The sequence below is a fragment of the Equus asinus genome, chromosome 9 (genome assembly GCF_041296235.1).
Source record: "Equus asinus isolate D_3611 breed Donkey chromosome 9, EquAss-T2T_v2, whole genome shotgun sequence".
NCBI classification, from domain to species: Eukaryota; Metazoa; Chordata; class Mammalia; order Perissodactyla; family Equidae; genus Equus; species Equus asinus.
In genome coordinates, this window is record NC_091798.1 from 47,233,158 (window position 1) to 47,253,894 (window position 20,737).

The 20,737-nt window shown below is 36.5% G+C and overlaps 1 protein-coding gene across 16 annotated transcripts in view; it reads right to left on the minus strand.

Moving 5' to 3' along the window:
- CDC42SE2 (CDC42 small effector 2) overlaps positions 1-20,737 on the minus strand; it is a 103,615-nt gene that overhangs the window by 58,159 nt on the left and 24,719 nt on the right. For 6 of the 16 annotated variants that reach the window (XM_070517479.1, XM_070517473.1, XM_014859505.3 and 3 more), the window contains one exon: positions 11,023-11,190. The exons of 7 other annotated variants lie outside the window; for them this stretch is intronic. Coding sequence is in view for 2 of the 9 variants with exons in the window: in XM_070517467.1 (XP_070373568.1) it covers positions 11,155-11,190 (36 nt within the window). In the remaining 7 variants the exon portion in view is untranslated. Of the gene's footprint in view, positions 1-11,022; positions 11,191-20,737 lie in introns of those variants that run through there. 3 more of the 16 variants (XM_070517471.1, XM_070517467.1, XM_070517470.1) reach the window with 1 other exon arrangement.

Genomic DNA, 20,737 nt, shown 5'->3' on the forward strand with positions numbered 1-20,737 from the left:
AACCTTCGCCACCAACTCACACACTAAATACAGTAAATGCAGCAGCTCAGTCTTAAATATTCAAATAAAAAGTCATAAAGGAGTAAACCACACAGTAATGAACCTTAAAGTCTGGCAAAAATTATTAAAAAATGACTTCTAATACTTATGTAACCTTATGTTATAGCTGGATACTCATAAATGATGTAACAATACTTCTAAATGATACTTCTAGTGAACAAACACTTGCAAGATTTCTGCGATAATAACTTCAGAATAATTTCAGAAACTTCAAGTCAGGAAAACAAAAACTGCAATTAATTTACTCAAAATGCAAAACACTTTAGAAGCTATTAATTTTGCTGTAGAACACTCAAGCCCCTAAAAATTTCTTGGAAAAGGAGAACAAATTGAAGGACAATATACACCCCTTTTCTCTTTTTTACTAGAATCTCACATACTTTTCTTCTCTGGATAAAATCCTTAAACACTGCTTGAACTTGCTCTTTGAAAGACAATTTATGACTGAATTCGTCTTATGAAAAAAGTTAACACAGAACTGTCAAGACTATGAAGGTAAAATTATTTTCAACTAAAAGTAAACAGAGGTCAAATATTCTGTTGCCAAGTAAAAAGGTCAGTTTTTTATTAAAACATAATATTTTTTAACGCTGGTACACAGTTGGAATTCCTATAACATGCAGAATCTTAGAATTTTAACTATGTTAGAGAAAAGAATTTTCATTGGGGTTAGGTATAGCCTACTTTGTTCTCCGGGTGATTCATTCATGGTTAAATAGAAAAAAAAAAATAGGGGACCCAGAGTGAAGGCTTCTATCCTTTCATTAGCTACTATCCCTTCATGAGGATCTTATTATACAACATTCACCCCAAGTTACCTGAAAAATAACTCTAAAAAGTGACTACTTGTTGCATTTTAAGTGATCAACTGAAATCATTAAGTTAAAGGTACTTGATAAACTTCCTTAAGTATACAAAAAACATATGATTATGCTTGTTAAAAATGTAGATTGAGATCACCTCACATCCATTATGATGGCTACTAACAAAAAAATAAAGAAAACAGACAATAACAAGTGTTGACGAGGACAGGAAGAAATTGGAACTCTGGCACATTGTTGGCAAAATTGTAAAATGGTACAACCCCTATGGTAAACAATATGGAGGTTCCTCAAAAATTTTTAAAAAGTATTACCATATCCAGCAATCCCACTTCTGGATATACATCCAAAAGAACTGAAGGCAGGATCTTGAAGAATATTTGCGCCCCCATGTTCATAACAGCACTGTTCACATTAGTCAACAGGTGGAAGCAAGCCAAATGTCCATCAGCCAACAAACAGTTAAACAAGACGTGAAATACACATAGTACAATAGAATGCACAACATGGATGAACCTTGAAGACACTATGGTAAGTGAAATAAGCTGTCACAAAAAGACAAATACTGTATGACTACACTTATATGAAGTATCTAAAACAGTCAAATTCATAGAAACATAAAGTAGAACGGTGGTTACCAGAGGCTGGCAATATGGGGAAAAAGGAGTTGTTTAACAGGTATAAAGATTCAGTTTTGGAAGATGAAAAAGTTAAGAAGATCTGTTTCACAACAACCTGAATGTACTTAACATTACTGAACTGTACACTTAAAAATGATTAAGATGGTAAATGTTATGTTATGTGTTTTTACTACAATAAAAAAATTGTTTTTACGTAACTGGACGTGGGTCTTACTCTTAGAGATTCTGATGCGTTGATAAAGATGAAAACTAGGATGAATCTGTTTTTTGGTTTTTTACTAAGTACCAAATATTAATGTATGTGGAGTTTTTTATCTGATAGGTAACACAAAACCATGGTGTCAAACTCAAAAGATACAAGATTAAATCATGAAAAATAAATTTTCTTCTTACCATTATCCCTAGCCACCCAGTTCTCCTCCCTAGACACAGACACTAGTATTAGCTACTTGTGTAGCCTTTCACAGATACTCTATAAATATACAAAAATATAAGTATGTGCTTTTTTATTTTAAAGTATCTTCACATGACCGCATACAACACTTGGTATCCTGCTTTTTCACTTAACACTTTTATCTTGGAAATCAGGCAATATCAATAACTTTAAAAATTGCCTCTCGTTTTTAAAGGCTGTATTTTATCATATGGGTATAACTAGTCTCCCACAGATGAAGAGTTGTTTCTAATCTTTTACCACTATAAACATGCTGCAAAGAATAACCTTGTATATTCACACGTGCAATATGATGAAGAAGTGAATCCAAAACCTATAGGGTTTATCTGTAGGATAAATTCCAAGAAGTAAAACTGACAGATCAAAGAGTCTGTACATTTAAATTTTTGGTAGGCATTTTAAATTTTCACTGATATTATCCAAATCTCCTTCTAAGATAATGTACCAACCTACATTCCCTATAACAATGCATTAGAGAATCTGCATTTCCAATCTTTCAAAATTTATTTTCTTAAAAGGCTTCCCTAACTCCAATAAAAGAAAGGGGAAAAAAATCTTCTTCTGAAGGTAAGGATCTGATTTTTTTTTTAACGACTACCCAACAATAATACTGCCATTTGAGAAAAAAAAAATCCTCTTATCCACTGATCTGAAATGCCCCTTTATCATATTCTAAATTTCCATATGAATCTGAGACTATGTCTACTCTGTACCACTGATCTATCTCATATACCAGAATCACAAATTTTTTCAACTATAGTTTTAGAACATATTTTTAATATCTGAGAGAACCAGTTCCCTTTTTTCTTAAAAAATTTTCTGGGCAATCTTATTTTTCCCACTTAAATTTTAGATTCATCTAGTCTAATTTTTAAAACTCCTGCTGGTATTTTTATTGGGATCATGCTATAAGTTGAAAGAGAATCATATCTTTCAGATATTGAACCATCATGTTGAGTCCCTACTTAAGTCTCTTTTGGGTCTCAGGTGATTCTGCTATAGGTGATCTGCTTTGTGAGAAATAACACTTTATGTCCAACTAAGAACTGTGGTGGATAAGGGAGGGACAAGGGGAGCCATTACACAGCGCGGCTGTATGTAGAAGGGAGGCTATAGCCTTTATCTTACCTATCAATACAAATTTGTCATTGCTAGGGAGACCAATAAAAGTTCTTCCCAGGGCTGGTCTGGTGGTGTAGTGCAGCCTGGGGTTCGCAGGTTCAGACCCTGGGCACAGACCTATACACCACTCATCAAGCCATGCTGTGGGGGCATCCCACATACAAAAAATAGAGGAAGACTGACACAGATGTTAGCTCAAGGCCAATCTTCCTCACCAAAAAAAAAAAAAAAAAAAAGTTCTTCCCAGAGGCAGAAACTGTTCTCCTCCAAACCACCTTCCATGGCCCTAGGATAAAGGAACAATTACAGCTGAAATAAGTGGTTCAGAATTCCATCCTATACAAGAACTTAAAATTAGTAGATTACTAGAGGCCTAGCTAACCCTGGTGGTCTAGTAGTTAAGAGTGGGTATTCTCACCACCACAGCATGGGTTTATTTCCAGGTCGGGGAACCATACCACCTGTCTGTCACTTGTCATATTGTGGCGGCACTGTGTTGCTATGATGCTGAAAGCTATACCACCAGTATTTCAAATACCAGCAGAGTCACCCACATTGAACAGATTTCAGTGGAGCCAGACTAACACAGACTAGGAAGAAGGACCTGGCCACCCACTTCTCAAAAAATGGGCCATGGAAACCAGACAGGGTTCCGCTCAACTGTACACAGGGTCGCTAGGCGTAGGAATCTACTCGAGGGCACTAACAACAGGCTTAGAGCACCAGAATACCAGAATGGAGTCAGAGCCTGGGTCTGGAAAAAAAAATTAACAGTGGGGCTTGGAAAGATCCTTCACCCACCCTCCACTCCCAACTCATTTAAAAGATCAGCATTTCAGGTGCATAAAATTAAAACCTTCGTGTTTGAGGAAGTCCCAGCTGAAAGGAATGGGCTCAAAAAGTCCTGTTGAGTGACAGGCAGAACTTTAGCCTGAGAAAAGCCCACATCCTAACAATGGCCAGCTCAGTCATGGCAGACACACTTAGGTCCTAGGCCTCTATCAGTCTCAAAGTTTTTTTTCCCATAAATCCATTCTTATTCTACCGTTTTTTTGACCCAAATAGCTTTACTCATACCACTATCACAGCCATGATCCTTAACCAAATTACCTCAGCTGGCCTAACACAGTAATTGTTTCCTTTTGGGTGGATAAATTTCTAACTCTGGGAAAATATATAAATCAATATAGAAATGATGAAGTAAACCAAAATCTACAGTATTAATACTTTTGTCCTATTAAATATGTTTGTAATAACTTATTACTATGGTATTTTATGCTCTATTTATTAAGATATTTGAAAGACAAGAAAATTTCATATGCTAAGTTTATAAGTTCAATTTATTGGACTTTTAAGAATTATTTAAGTTTTAGAGAAAATTTGTTTGCTATACTACTAAATCTGCTTTGTTAACTGCTTGAAATACTTGAGAGAATAAGAGAAATGCAACTCTAACTTAAAATGTCTAAGAATGTAAGTAATTAGGCATGAAAGTTGGTTAATATTTAAGGAGTAACATTTATTCTTCCCTATCTGGCATTAAAACCCAATGACAATATAGACAGCACTAATCTTTTAGTGAGTTTTATAGGTCAACCATTTTTAAAGAAAACTACAAAAATAAGAGAGATAAACATAGGAAGATAGTCGGGCAGAAAATTTCTATATCAATCCTAACATTAACATATTTCATTTAATATCACTCCTTATAAATATTTTTCAGTGAACATTAGAGATGTTCACAAATATTTGATGGTAACAATAAATGAAAATAGGTATCTTGCATGTAACTATTTCTTTTCAAGGAAGAAATGGCTTCTTTTATAAAAAGCATGTCTTCTGTCCATATAGCACAAAACAAGCAGAGCATTTTCTCATGCTGCCCAGAAAACACTCCTTAATCAAAACCACAGAAGGGCTGCTTTCATGATTTCTTCATGGAAATCAAGGCCTTTACAGTGAGGACATATAGCAACAGCTACAATAAATTCCAGCTGCTGTGGTAAGAATTATTATACTATGGTTAGCTGCTGAGTGGGCCCAACATTAAGACCACCAATTCTATTTACGCAAGCACAGCCTAGCCCCTCAGATGGCAATTGTTTCCAGATACTTCCACCCTGGACAATTAACCAAAGAACCAGAAATTTATTATCAGTTTCCATTCCCTTAAACTGTAAAACTATTATCAGACTTTCAAAAATATTTTCTAGCTATAGATAAAGACAGATATTTTGGACCCTATTGCCAAAACTGAAGAGCTAATGCCAACTATTCTATTCGCTGAAAATCTTCCAACCTCCTTCTTTATAGATATCCTCAAGTTAGAATAGGAGAAACTAAGAGCCATTCAGGGGCAACATTTGAATGAATATCCCATTCTACCTCTGCATTTTAATAATTATCTGTAATATGTACATTTCCTCATTCTTTTACATTTGGTGAATGAATTATTCCTCATGTCTGTCTCTCTATGTGTGTGTGTGTGTGTGTGTGTTACCCACCTAAACCTACCAGACAGCTTCTAGTAGGTTGGTACCTACAGCAAGACTCTATCAAGTCAGAATGAGAAAACGGAAGGATCAGAAATCAGCCACATGACCACTAAACCAGGGAACCACAACTATTAGTACTAAATACATATTTTCTGGGGTTTTTCCATCTCTAAAATTGATGCAATATTTTCCTATCACTAGCCAAAACATAGTCTATCAAGATGCCTCATTAATCAGATAATTATAAAAATTAACTTATTCTACATTCAATGAGCTCCTACTACATGCTAGACCCACATAAACATTTAAAAAACAATACATATAAAAAATAAAGTAACTATAAGTCAGCAAATTATAAAGTATAATAAACATATTTTTAAACACATAAAAATGAATTTACCAAAAATGTAAGAAGTTTATAGACTTCCAGAGATTAAAACTGAAGTGTAGTGTAAGTAGGTAGAAATAATTGAACAATTTTTAGTTTGTAGCAATTATGACCTGGCAACAATTAACATTTTAAAATCAGACCTACACAGACGTCAAAATAGAATTTTTCAAAATTCTTAATAAAACAGAAGTAAACTGATCTCTTTTACCTTTTATTTGTAAAAAATACTAAAAGGCTGGCTTCATGCTCAATGGTGAAACATTATAAACATTCCAATTAACGTTAAGCATTTAGTGAAACATCAGATGCGTTAAATTAATGAACAAGATAAGATGCTCATTTTAATTACAATGTTCTAGAAGTTCTAGCCAATTGGTAAATGAACCAATATGAGATGTAAAATCTGGAAACGATAAAGCAAAATCATGTATAGTTACAAATAAGAACTACATTCCAAGAAAAGCAAAGTGACTCAATTTTAAGATTAGAAACACTAGGTGAATTTAGTTGTTAGTTGACTAAGCTTAACAAAGAGTGATAATGTTCCTGATGCTAACAATACATGAGTTTTGGCAGTACCACACAATCAAGAGGCAACACAGTGGTGGTTAGGAGCACAGTGGTTGAGGGCACAGACCTCAGAGTCAAACAGATACGGTTAGAATCTCAACTCTACTACCTCCTAGCTGCGTGAACCTTGATAAAGTCACCTAACGTGTCTAGCTTCTTCTCAAGTGTAAAAATGAAGACAGTTTATCAGTTAAGACTATGTTGAAAAGTATACAGAGTCTGGCATTTAGTAGTTCAACATTTAGTAGTAGTAAGGCATTATTATTTGTATTATTAATAACAGAAAGCCACTTGTCCCTTCCTTAAGTAAAAAGAGTATTATATTAAACATAGAGTATGTATACCATATTAACTTTTCTAAAATCTGAAGAATTCTGAAATTCCAAAACCTATCTGGCCTTAAGATTCTGAATAAGAGATTGTGGTCCTGTGCTTTTCTAATGCCTTCTTAAGAAAAAATTATCAATAATAATTTATATCGTTTTTTAAAAGTCTGCCAGATTCCAGGTTCCCTACAATTGTTTGTTTTACAGTTCTAGAGATGCCAAGGGTTCAGTAGCAGTCTCCACCATAGAGCTAATCACTAGATGATGGATACTCCTTTTCTCCCAGAATCCTAACCTCAGTTATTAAGAATCTATTCATTAGTAGGATTATTCATGTAACGTCACCCTCTTCCAGTTGACAATAAGCTCTATTAGCAAGGGAATGGAATATGTATTTACCATCTTAACTCTTGTACTTAAAACTTGAATTCTCTAATAAATCCATGAATGGACTGCATTATCTGCCATGCCATCTTGCACATCTACATCAGAGACCTACTTGCCTAATTCACAATTCAAGTTTTAGCAAGTCCCTTGAGTTATTACTATATGTAGAATGAGTGATGATAAGGATCTATCAGGATGTTTTTATATACATGTAACATAAAAGCCAAAGCCAACTGAATTAAATAAGGAATTCATTGGCTCATGAACTGAAACGTCTTAGAGGTATACTATCTTCAGGGAAGACTTGATCCAGCAGCTCAACTGAGGTGACCAGGTGTGCTTTTTCTCTGCTCGACTCCTTCAGCGTTGCCTTTTTATTCAAATAGCCTTCCTTTTATGGTCAGAAGATAGGTGACAGGAGTTTAATGACTGTATGTTTTCAGGTTGAAATTCAACAGAAAAAAATATGTGCCTTTATCCCAGCATTCCCAGCAAATGTCCTAAGATCATTCTGATTGATGTGGCTTCAATCACATGCCTGCCACGATTGCTTAGGTTAAGACACATGTTCCATTCTTATAAACTCTTCAAAATATATATGAAATAAAGCACATTAAAGTTGACCTTAGTGACTTGAACGTCTTATATTACTAAATTATAGTATTACTAAATAAAAACTGATGGGTCAAGCACATCATACAACTTTCTCTATCTTCTTAAAAAGTTATTTCCCCAGATTTTAATCACAACCTATCAAGAAAAATAAAAAGTAAATTCTTCCCTGAATGTAAATCACTTTCTGAAGGATTCAGAATGTACAGTCATGTGCCACATAACAACATTTCAGCCAATCACAAACTGCATATACAATGGTGGACCTGTAAGATTAGTACCATACAGCCTAGATGTGCAGTAGGCTATACCATCTAGGTTTGTGTAAGTACTATAGGGGAGGAAGAAATCTTCCTTTACCCTTCTAGGTTCTTCTGGCTGGTCTAAGAATAAATTTACATGTGACAGTTTAATAGGAGAAAAAAAAGTTTAAGAACATGTATACATGGGAGAAACCCAGAAAACCGAATAACATTTCAAAACGGCCAAAAAGGGCCAGCCCGGTGGCGCAGCGGTTAAGTGTGCATGTTCTGCTTTGGTGGCCTGGCTGGGGTTCACCAGTTCAGATCCCGGGTGCAGACATGGCACCGTGGGGCAAGCCATGCTGTGGAAGGCATCCCACATATAAAGTAGAGGAAGATGGGCATGGATGTTAGCTCAGGGCCAGTTTTCCTCAGTGAAAAGAGAAGGATTGGCTAATCTTCCTCAAAAAAAAAAAGAAAGAAACAAAATGGCCAAAAAGTGCTCATCTTAATAACATCCTCAGCTAAAGACAAAAGAAGATGAGAGTGAGGAAAGTCAGGGACTTCAAAGGGAAGGAAGGTAATTCACAGGTAGGTGAAAAGAAGCAAATGTTTGGAAAACAAGTGTTTGTTTGGCCACACAGAAACAGAAAAACACAGAGGAAGCCCAACAAGCAGGCATTTCTGGGTTCCTCCCTGTCTACCACCTAGTTCATGTTATGCTAAGGTGGATAGCTTGCTTCCTGAGACAGGTTTTTTTATCTGAATTCTTTTAGGCAGTTGAGGGGGAGGTAATAAAACTTTCTGAGTCTTTTGTTTCTTAAAGACAATCAGCCTAAAATAATCCTCGTATTAAAGAGACACATTTTTGGGGTGGCAAATTTTGTTCCCCTTCAGTATACTCTATGATGTTCGCCCAATGACAAAATCGCCTCACAATGCATTTCTCAAAGCGTGTCCTTGTTCTTAAGCAATGCATAACTGTATTACCTGATTACCACACAGGTTTATGATTTTTCCTTCTTACATAACTGAGAGCAACACCATAGAAGGGAGAGGTTCTTATCCCACTTTTTCAAAATTATAATAGCAGAATTTAAAGAAAAGATATAAGAGTACATGGATATCTTGAGTTAGACCAAAAGAAATGGTGGTCTTGTTTCATAGGGCTTTAAAATAGAAGTAACTAAATAATCCATCCTGTAACTCAAGACTCCTCTTACTAGACACTAGATTCACCACCAAACCTCCCTACACACACACACACACACACACACACACAACTAGGTCCTAAGAACAGAGCAGAGATGTATACTTTAGGGAGTCTTTTTGCAAATGTGCATTCCAAAGCCAAATATAAATTATTCTTGAATTACTATGTTTCTTACTATTCATGTCCTTCATTCCTATAATTAGCATAGAAAAAAAAGAGGTACACATTCTGTTTTTATAACAGTGAAGAAAGTAAAATTTATTAGATTGAAAGCCAATACAGTCATGCGTTTCATAGTGTTTTGGTCAATGGCGGGCCGCATATACGACAGTGGACCCATAAGATTAGTAGCATATAGCCTAGGTGTGTAGTAGGCTATACAATCTAGGTTTGTGTAAATACACTCTATGATGTTTGCACAACAAAACTACCTAATGACACATTTCTCAGAACATATCCCCATCATACTCAAACATATAGGAGAGGAGCTGATTTTGACAGTAAAGTTGGACAAAAACAAAAGGCAAAATCCAAGCAACATTTTTTAGAGTAGAACTAACCAGTTGAAAATGTGTTACAAATCAGTCATCTTAAGTCAAAAGCCAAACTTCATTCATAATCCTAGAGGGAAGCAGTGTGGTTAAAGAAAACAATGTGAATTAAAAGAAAATCTCTACAACTATTCAATTCTGTGGATGGGTTTTTCAAATACTCTACTGTTCAAATAATTCAATTCAACAAATATGCACTGATGGCTTCATTAAGAATATAGTACTGGTGTTGCACACAGAAGGCATATAAACACAGCCCTTGACTTTCCAAAGTTTATAAAGTGCTACAAAGGCAACAAACACAAACACACACTACTGGACAACACAAAACATAATCAAATAGAAATGCATGAAGACACTAAAGACAGTGGGTAATCACAAGAGGAGAAATCAAATGAATCAGGATGATTTCTGCAGTATGTAGCCAGAAAATCTAAGGGCAAAACTGCTTAAACAATAAGGAAATTTCTCTCACATAACAAGGAATTCTCAGTTAGGGTAGTTCTAGACATAGTAAATGGGCCTCCACTCCTCTGCAATTCTCTTGCCTGTGCCCTCCTGCCCTCCTTTTAACCTTCAGACTAGTAGCAAGATGGCTGCAGGAGTTCCAGATGTCACATCCAGATAAAATAAGCTCTAGGGAGAAGAAGGGCCATTTCTTTTCTTTCTTCTTTCTCAAATGCAAGAAAACATTCCCCAGAAGCCTCCTGCAGACTTCTCTTTCATTTCCCATTGGCACAACTGGATCTCAAGGCCATTCCTAAAACAATCACTTCCAAAGGAAATGAGACCTACCATAACTAAGATTAGAATGGATGCTGGTAACTACCATAACCATCCCTTTAGTGTTGGCTGAATATTTCAAGGAAGACAGGCCTTGGATGACAGTATGGTTTGGACTGGGGATGAAATAAAAGAGATAAATACATATGCAAAGGAAGGGACGTGCCCAAAAGTCAAACTGCAATCACATATTAAACATGCTGTTAGGAATAAATTCTCTTAAAAGTGCACTGTTGTCAGTCTCTATAATACAAAAATTAACTTACTATTCAACAGTCAGTAAATGGAGGAGGAGTAGTCCTCTTTTTACAGAAAGGATTTAGATTAATTATCAGTGGGGGTAGTCAGACTCACCACTCCTTGTCAACAGGCACCCACTCAGCTATCTCTAGGCTGAGAACACTCCGTATTATGCATACAGATGACTGCAGACTCTGTCAATGGAAGTTGTTCCTTGAAGTTTTCTTCTCCTTTGGGTTCAAGGTTTTACTCAAAATTCCACACACACACACCTGGCCCTATCTGCAAATGAAAGCATGCGATTAGGAGGCAAAAAGCTGCAGGGAGCAATTTCCCCTTCCCCTCCTATCCAGAATTAACTGATCCATATGAAAACTGAACTTAAACACCAGATTCACTAAGCACCATGTTCAAACTAAGCAACCTGCATTTCAAAGGTTGTGACGTACTTATTACACAGTTTCCACCCTTTCCCTATCATATAAATTTATTGTTGTGTCCACAGTACACTAGGTGCAACTCTTACCAAAGGTCACCCACTGGGCAGAATCCAACACACGTTTGGTGGACCCACCCAAGACTGGCCTACACAGCATGTTAAAGGATAGCTGCCTACATTTATAAATCAGAAAATTTAACATAAAAAATCAAGATTTCTGACCTCTTTTGGAAAAAACCCCAGAAGATCTGGCAATACTGGGCCTACATTTCCACACAGTAACAATCCGTTGGAGCTGATTAGCAGCCAATCCTTCAGATGGGACCTGGGCTTTCCAGTTCTCCACAGATGGCATCACTTTCTTATATTATAACCTGACTCACAGTTATCTGCCTGAACCCTGTTGGCATCTGAGCTTGCAAAACCTGCTATGTATCTATCATAGCTCATAGGGCACATTTATTACCGTCAAAGCCAACCATGTTTTTCTGCCTTGAGGATACAACATAGCATAGGGATAACTACATTGGCTTTGCAGTCAGAGGGTCCTAGGTTTGAGTTCTAATTCTGCAAATGACTAGCTGTGTGACCTTAGGCCTGTTTTCACCTCTCTAAGATATATTTCTTCATTTACAAGCCTGTAAATAAACATATAAGCACTTAACACAGTCAACAAACAAAAGGCCTAAAGCCTAACACGTCCAAGCTGAACTGATAACTCAAATCCATTACTCCTTCAGTCTTCCTCTTAGTAAATCGCTCTGCGATCCACGTAGTTAGTGCTCATGCCTCAACCTCAAAGTCCTTATTATATACTCTGCCTCATCCTCCCCAAACCATCACCAAGGCAGTTGTTTCTCTCTCTAAAATATATAATTTTTAACAGATTCTTAGAATCCCACAAAACCAAACAGCAATTCCTCCCTCAGAATCAATCACTTTCCTGAAAACTGCCTAAAAATTCAACTATTTAAACAATGGTAGCTTGAAATTTCAAGGTTCTGTATTACGAGGAATATTATTTCCTTACACGGAAAGTGAAAACAAAATAATGAGGATGCCACACATCACTCCTTGCAAGGCACTGATTCATTGCATTCTGTAAGCTTACACATTTCTTCAAATCTAAACTGATAATGAACTAGGACATCATGCTTAATCTGAAAATGAGTTTGAGAAAACAGATGAGAACTAATAAGTGAGTTCAGGAAGGTTGCAGGATACAGGATCAATACTCAAAAACCAATTGTTTCTACAGAACAACTGTTCAAAGAACAATCAGAAACTGAAATTTTAAGAAATAATTTTATTGGGTGTCACCAGAAAATATGAAATAATTAGGAATAAATTATCAAATGATGTGCAACGAAGAAAAATAAATGGAGAGATACACCATGTTCATAAATCCAGGGATTCAATGCTGTTAACATGTCAATTTTCCTCAATTTGAGAAAAGATTTAATGCATCTCTGATGAAAATCCCAGCAGTTTTTGTACAAATTGACAAGCTGATTCTAAAATTCATATAGAAATGCAAATAACTTAGAATATCCAAAACAACTTCAAAGAACAATACTAGAAGCCTTTATATTACCTGATTTCAAGATTTGTTATAAAACTACAAAAATCAAGATAGCGTGGTACCAGCTTGAAGAGACAAATAGATCAATAAAACAAAATTGAGAGTCCAGAAATAGACCTACACACATATGGTCAATTGATTTTCCACAAAGGTGCAGAAGCAACTCAGTGGGGAGAGGACAGCCTTTTCAACAAAGAGAGCTGGAGTGACTGGATATCCATACCTCGTACAATATAAAAAAAATGAACTCAAAATGGATCATAGACCTAAAGGTAAAACCTAAAACTATAAAACTTCATGAAAAAACATAGGGGAAAACTTTTGTGGCCTTGGCTTAGGCAAAGATTTCTTAGATACAACAAAAAAGGCTGATACATAAAAGACAAAAGTGACAAACAGGACTTCACCAAAATTACTAATTTCTGCCACTTGCAAGACACTGTTAATAGAACGAAGGACAATTCACATAGTGGAAGAAAATATACACAAATCATGTTCTCTGAAAATAGACTTGTATTCAGAATGTAGAAAGAACACTCAAAATTCAATAATAAGAAAACCCAATTTAAAAAAAGGGACAAATGATCTGAACACACTCTTCACCAATGATATACACGTAGCAAACAAGCACAAGGACATATGCCAAACATCATTATTCATCAGGAAAATATGAGTGTTGACAAAGATATGGAGCAACTGGAATTCTAATATGCTGTTGGTGAGAATGCGAAATGGTAAAACCACTTCAGAATAGAGTTTGGCAGTTTCTTAAAAAATTAAACACACATTTACCGTACAACTCAGCCATTCTGTTCCTAGGTATTTACCTAAGAGAAATGAAAATGTATGTCCACAAAAGATGGTTTATAGCAGCTTTATTTATAATAGACAAAAACTTGAAACAACCCAACTGTCCATCAACAGGTAAATGGATAAACAAGGTGTGGTATAACCATTCAATGTATTACTACTTGTAATAAAAAATAATGAACTTTTATGCATTCATCAACATGGATGAATCTCAAAATAATTATGCTAAGAAGCCACAACAGTATATACTGTAAAGTTCATTTATATAAAATTCTAGAATCTCAAGTAATAGGAAGCAGTTCAGCTGACTGCCTGGGAATAGGGGTGGGTAAGAGGGAAGGCCTACAAATGGATGAAAAGAAACTTCTGCGGTGATGTATTTTTCACAGACAGACACACACACACACACACACACACAGACATATTTATATATACATGAATATGTATAGTCAAATATATATTAAATATTTATATAGTCAAATATATATTTTTTCAGACATATTTTTCACAGCGATATATATGTCAAAATTTATCAAACTGAACACTTTAAAAATGTGCAGTTAGGGGCCGGTCCTGTGGCCGAGTGGTTAAGTTCACGCACTCTGCTACTACAGCCCAGGGTTTCGCTGGTTCGAATCCTGGGCGTGGACATGGCACAGCTCGTCAGGTCACGTTGAGGCGGGGTCCCATATGCCACAACTACAAGGACCTGCAACTAAGATATACAACTATGTACCAGGGGGATTTGGGGAGATAAAGCAGGGGGAAAAAAAAGTTATATTAAAAGAAACGTGCAGTTAGGGGCCGGCCCCGTGGCCAAGCGGTTAAGTTTGCGCACTCCGCTGTGGCAGCCCAGGGTTTCACTGGTTCGCATCCTGGGTGCGGACATGGCACTGCTCATCAGCCCACGTTGAGGTGGCGTCCAATGTGCCACAACTAGAAGGACCCACAACTAAAAAATATACAACTATACAACTATGTACTGGGGGAATTTGGGGCAAAAAAGCAGAAAGAAAAAAAAGATTGGCAACAACTGTTAGCTCAGGTGCCAAGCTTTAAAAAAAAAAAAATAGTAAAAATGTGCAGTTAATTTTAAGTTTAAAACAAAGTAACTCCCCGCATATTAATAATTGGTAGCAAGACTGATTAATACAAAAAGCAAGACTTTTTCAATGCATTAAGTTTGAAAATCATGGCCACGATCTTTCTCTTCAGAAAATAATTCTTTCAAAGGTATATCATCTCAATACTAAGGATCAAAAACATAATTACTGATCACAAAGAGAACCTAACCAAAACAGCATTCTAACTAACCTAGTGTAATTTGAGATAGGCAAAAAGGAAATTTGGTTTCAACATTATTCAGTCAACTGTAGTCCACAATGTACCTTAAATATTAAGCTATTTTATCGCCAACCAAAAAGATATTTTAATGTAATCATTTGAATAGCATTCATCTGGGTATCACTACTAAAATGTATTTTGAATTCTGCTTAGAATGAATGAAGAAGTCATGAAATCAGATCCAATTTAATTGTTAAGTGCTGGCATAGCTTGGTGCTTTCTGTACCACATTAGATGTCACCTCTACTCCCATCTGCCTGTTATTTATACTGAAGAGACAAACTGCATTATCTCAGCTGAATTTAACCACTAAATTTTTAGACAATATCAAAAGTGTGTACTCTTGTCTCTACCCAGAGATTTCTATTCTCCAAGTTAATCAGTCTCAGTTTCATCATATTTCTACGAAAAAAAGGCTGCATCTTTAAAGAAATGAGTTAACAGTGCTACCTCTGAATACTTTTAAGGCAGTCACAGAGAAAACTTAGACTAGTTCTGCATCATCCCAAATACCAGAACTAGAGTGAATGAGTGGAGGTTCTATGTTCCACATATTAGAACATCTTTCTGAGTCACTGCTGCCTAAAGGAGGAATGTCCTGCCTTGGGACACCTATCATCAGCAGTCAGGATATTAGGATAGTGATTCAAAAGTCCCATAGATAGTCAATTGACACCAACTTTATGATTCCTTACAATCCTCAAATCCTCTTATGAATTTAAAAATAAATCTATTTTTAAGTGCCTAAATGCACTGCAATTCAAAAGTTTTAAATTTAAGCTGATCAAACTACGAGAAGCTAAAGTCCTAAATCTTACAGTAATATTTTTGTTTAGTTCCACTTTTCCCCAAAGGATAGTGGCTTAAATTATCAGGCCTTGACCCTATTAAATTACTCCGATGTTGAATGAAAAGTATGTGCTAAATACGTGTCCCATTTCCTCAATCATTTAACGTCAAACACCAATTCCCTTTTTCTTCCCAAAGAAATATAGATCAGACAGGGAAAAAGAAAGATCTGTAAGAAATCTAGTCCAATTTCCTGATGTTACAGACTCAAAAAGGTAAAGAAATTTGCCCCAAATCTCATAACTAGTCAGTATAATGCCTATTAGCACTCCAATAAATCACCACCATTTATTTCCTCCAAAAGAACACTGTAAAAAAACGCATATAACCATTCACTTAGTTTAAGTGAAAAGTTACCTGGGCAATAATGTCATAGCCAGTGGTGATACTGTTAAGACTCAAGACATTTTGGTTTGCCTCTGGCTATTGTTTGCTGGTGCTGTTCACATTCCTAAGATTCTAAAGGGTTACAGAAATGGATACAGGTGAGGGTGTATATGTGGGCAGCTGTGAATGAGGCAAAATTTTTAAACAAGGGGAAGAATTTATTTCTAATTGCTAGAATTTCAGAATCTGATGGAAAAGGCTGCATATGCCTGAATAAGAAATAGCAAAGGAGTGATGAGGTAATAAAGATGGACTACTGGTGGGATGCAAAATGGTACAATCACTTTGGAAACAGTGTGGCCATTTTCTCACATACATTCACCAGGCACCCAAACAAACCCACCCCCAAGAGAAATGAAAATACATGTCCACACAAAGAATATGGGCTAGTGGAGGCAGTACAGGACAGCAGTTAAGAAAACAGGCTCTGGAGTCACAGTCTGAATTCTGGCTCTGCCACTTACTAAACGTATTGACTTTAGGCAAGTTGTTCACCATGCCCCACTTTCCTAAACTGTAAAATGGAAATAATGTATAAGGCTATTATGAGGTTTAAATTAGGTTAATACATGTAAAATGCCTGGAACATGGTCTGGCATAATGTAAGCTTCAGAAGTATAGCCATTAGAAGGGGAACGTGGTTTAATACATGATGTAACATTATGACAGTGATTTTATTAGCAAGTCAGAGCAGATTTTTAAATACATATACACACCCACAGCAACTGCGTACAACGTAGTGTTTAAGAGTTTACTTGGATTTGTTTATGGTCAATATTAAGCCTTTCACTGTTTCCAATTCTGACGGCCGTGGAGAATTGCAGGCAAGATATTTTCCCTTCCTGAGATTTGGTTTCAACGACCTTATATGAAGACAAGACCACTTACCTCAGAGGATTATTGTAAGAATGTAGTAAGATGTATAAAATGTTTAGTAAAGTGCTTGGCACATGTTAGCTAAAAACTGATACTACTTTATTACACTATTACTGAAATAAGTACATTATAACTAGAGTAACCATTTGTCCTTATTTGCTTATGATAGTCCCAGTTTATGCAGGTTTTCACAATGAATTACTAACAGCCATTCCCCTTTCTATTTTATCACAATATGTCCCAATTTAGATGATATATTATCTCAATATGTCCTAGTTTAGATGATAAATTATATGTTCACCCTAACTGATAACTGAAATACTTTCAAGATTTTCCCTCTATTTAGTTCTTCATCCTCTTAAAGCTTCTCTTATTCCTTTTTTAGTGACATTATCTCTTTGCTCCCCAACTCACTGTCCCCCTTTTCCAAGCATACACACACACAGTCTCGCCCTCCTTATCTCCTTATCCAGGTGCTCTGTGACCTCAATGCTGCAAGTCCGGGTTCCTCTGTGGTCCCCTATTCCTCAGCAACGTCAGGTTTCCCAAACCTAATCTTTCTCAAATTCCTATCTGTCCCTCCAATTTGAATTGCAGAATAAAACCTAGTGACCTAAAAATACCACCACCACCAATAATGGATGAAAATTTTAGCTCTCTTGGGTTATCTACATTTTAACCAGTAATTCTAGAGAGACAATGCCTTAACACAAAGTAGAGAATATCTAATAACAAAATTTCAGATACCGTGACAGCTGAGTAGGGGAGATCATTTAAGGACCATTTTTACTCCTCAAATCAAACAATTTCATTCAGTTTCTACTAAATAAATATATCAGAACAGCCTTGATTTCCTTCTTTTTTGCCAGTTCCCAAATAATCCAGTCAAAAACAACAAAGGCTCCAATATTAGTTAACAGTTCTTAAGGATTTTGTCCTGTGCCCTCCCCTATCACTCTACAAATGCTCCCCTAGGTTGTAGGGATCACTACCAGGAGCTCAATTACCATATGTAAACTAATGACAGCCAAATCTACGTTTCCAGCCAAAGCTCTATCCCCAGCCCAAAGCTCTCAGCCTAGATGTCGTTCAGTTTCTTTCTTTATTTATTTTTTTTGAGGAAGATTAGCCCTGAGCTAACATCTGCTGCCAATCCTCCTCTCTTTGCTGAGGAAAAGTGGCCCCGAGCTAACATCCGTGCCCATCTTCCTCTACTCTATATGTGGGACACCTGCTACAGCATGGCTTAACAAGCGGTGCGTAGGTCCGCACCCAGGATCCGAACCGGCGAACCCAGGGCTGCCAAAGCAGAACTGAACCGCTGCACCACCAGGCCAGCCCAGTGTCATTCAGTTTAACTTCACATATCCAATTGCATATAGTACCTCTCCACCTGGATGCACGACCTCTGTGCCAAGCTTAACTGAACATTTCTTCCCCACAACTCCTCTACTCTAATCCCATTCAATATATTTTCATTAAAGTTTCTCATCTACCAAGTTCTCTAAACCAAAAACAAGGATATTATCCTTGACTCCTACCTTTCCATCTCTTCCCCCAGGGCAAAAAAAAAAAATTCTCTCAACTATTTTTCCAATCTGTCTGTTTCTTCCCAAGCCTAGAGTTACGAGACAAGGTGTAGGCACCAACATCATATCTTTAAAAATGTCATAACAGCTGCTAACTGATCTCCTAGTCACCAAACCACAGCCTCTCCAATTTAGACCTATTTAGGGTAGAATGATCCTTCTAAAACGAATGTCTGATAGCGTTTTTTTTCTAACTTAAACCTTCCTTTAATGACTCACTATAATCCTCAGGAACAGTTCAATTCCTTAACATGACTTCTAAGTGCCTTTATGATTTGGTCCCCACTTTTCTCCTCAACCTCATCTACCACCTCTTCCACTCAACATCCCATAACTGTGCCATCCAACCATTCTCAATTTCTTTCTGTTCCTCAAAAATAGCAGGTTTGAGGCCAGCCCCATGACTGAGTGGTTAAGTTCATGCACTCCGCTTCAGAGGCCCAGCGTTTCACTGGTTCAGATCCTGGGCACTGCTCATCAAGCCAGGCTGAGGTGGTGTCCCACATAGCAGAACTAGAAGGACCTGCAACTAGAATATACAACTATGTACTGGGGAGCTTTGAGGGGAAAAAAGGAAAAAAAAAAAACCATCAGGTTCACTCACTCTCTTGCCTACAGGACATCACACTTGCTGTTCACCACTGCCTGGTATATTGTTCAGAACTTAATATGGCCATCGCTTCCCTCAGGATGCCTTCCCCAACCCCCTAAACCTACGTTAGGCACTCTTCCAAAGTATCATGTGCCTTCCCTTCAGGGCACTTATATTGCAGAGGTTATCAATCCTGGCTGCACCTCCAAATCGTGGGGGGAAGTGAAGCCCAGAATTTCAGATTCAAAAGTTCAGGAATATGGCATCCTGTTTTGGGTGCCATATCTTAAGAGACATTAATAAACTAGAATGTATCCAGAGAAAACAGAATGGTGAGGAATCTGAAAATTATGTCACATAATCAAGACTTAAGGAAACTAGAGAGATTTAGCCTAGCAAAAAGCACAAGGGGAAGATATGACAGCCTTCAAATATGTGTAGGCCTTAGCATATGGCATGTGAAAGAAAGCAGACATTGTAGGTTGCCAAAGAGGGTGGAATCAAAGGCACTATGCAGAAGTTTCAGGAAGGTAATTTTTGGTTTAAAAAAAAGGAAGAACTACCTAAAAGTATAACTGTCCTCCAAAAGATACTGGGTTGTCTAGAAAAGTGGTGAATTCATAATCACTAGAATTTTTAAAGATCAGGGACACTAAAAAAATTCCAACGTTTGAGAGAATGTCAGCAGGCAATATCTACAGTCCCAATCAATTCTAAGAGTTTATGACACCTAAATTCATAAAATAGTTATGACTAGACAGCAGCTGATTAAAGCACACTACCCTGGCCTACCCTAAGAGGAAGCATACTTGCCCAAGATGTGAAATTTAACGGCCTGTTTCACAAAGAAATCAGAGAAATTACTCATTATAAAAATAGCTGAATACATTATATTTTCCTATATTAATGAAGTTTTTAAAGAAAAAAAGAGAAGCATTTTCAATAAGATTAAAAGTAGGCAGAGTCTATTTTTTTAAACTGACCCTGTGTGAAAACTTAGGAAAAAACCTAGATGCCAATTTTTCAATTTATTCAGATAGAATGCATATTTCTCAAAAGATAAAATGATATCAAAAAGGCTTCTTTAGGATGTTCTAACCTTTAAAAAGACTTTGTAGACTAACAAATGTTTGGCTTCTGATTTATATTAGAGGAAAGGGAAAGGCAAGGAAGAATTTTAAGAGGTTTCTTAATGTTTTACAGAATTATAATGGCCATGTGTACAGGAAGAAAAATTACTGAGAAGAATGAGACTCAATAAAGACTTTGTCCTCTCTGCTGTCCTATTTGATTTCATCTTGAGGTTAAATTGATCTGAAAAGAAGTCATTTTTGCATGAGTGAGAAATGCAGAATTAGAAT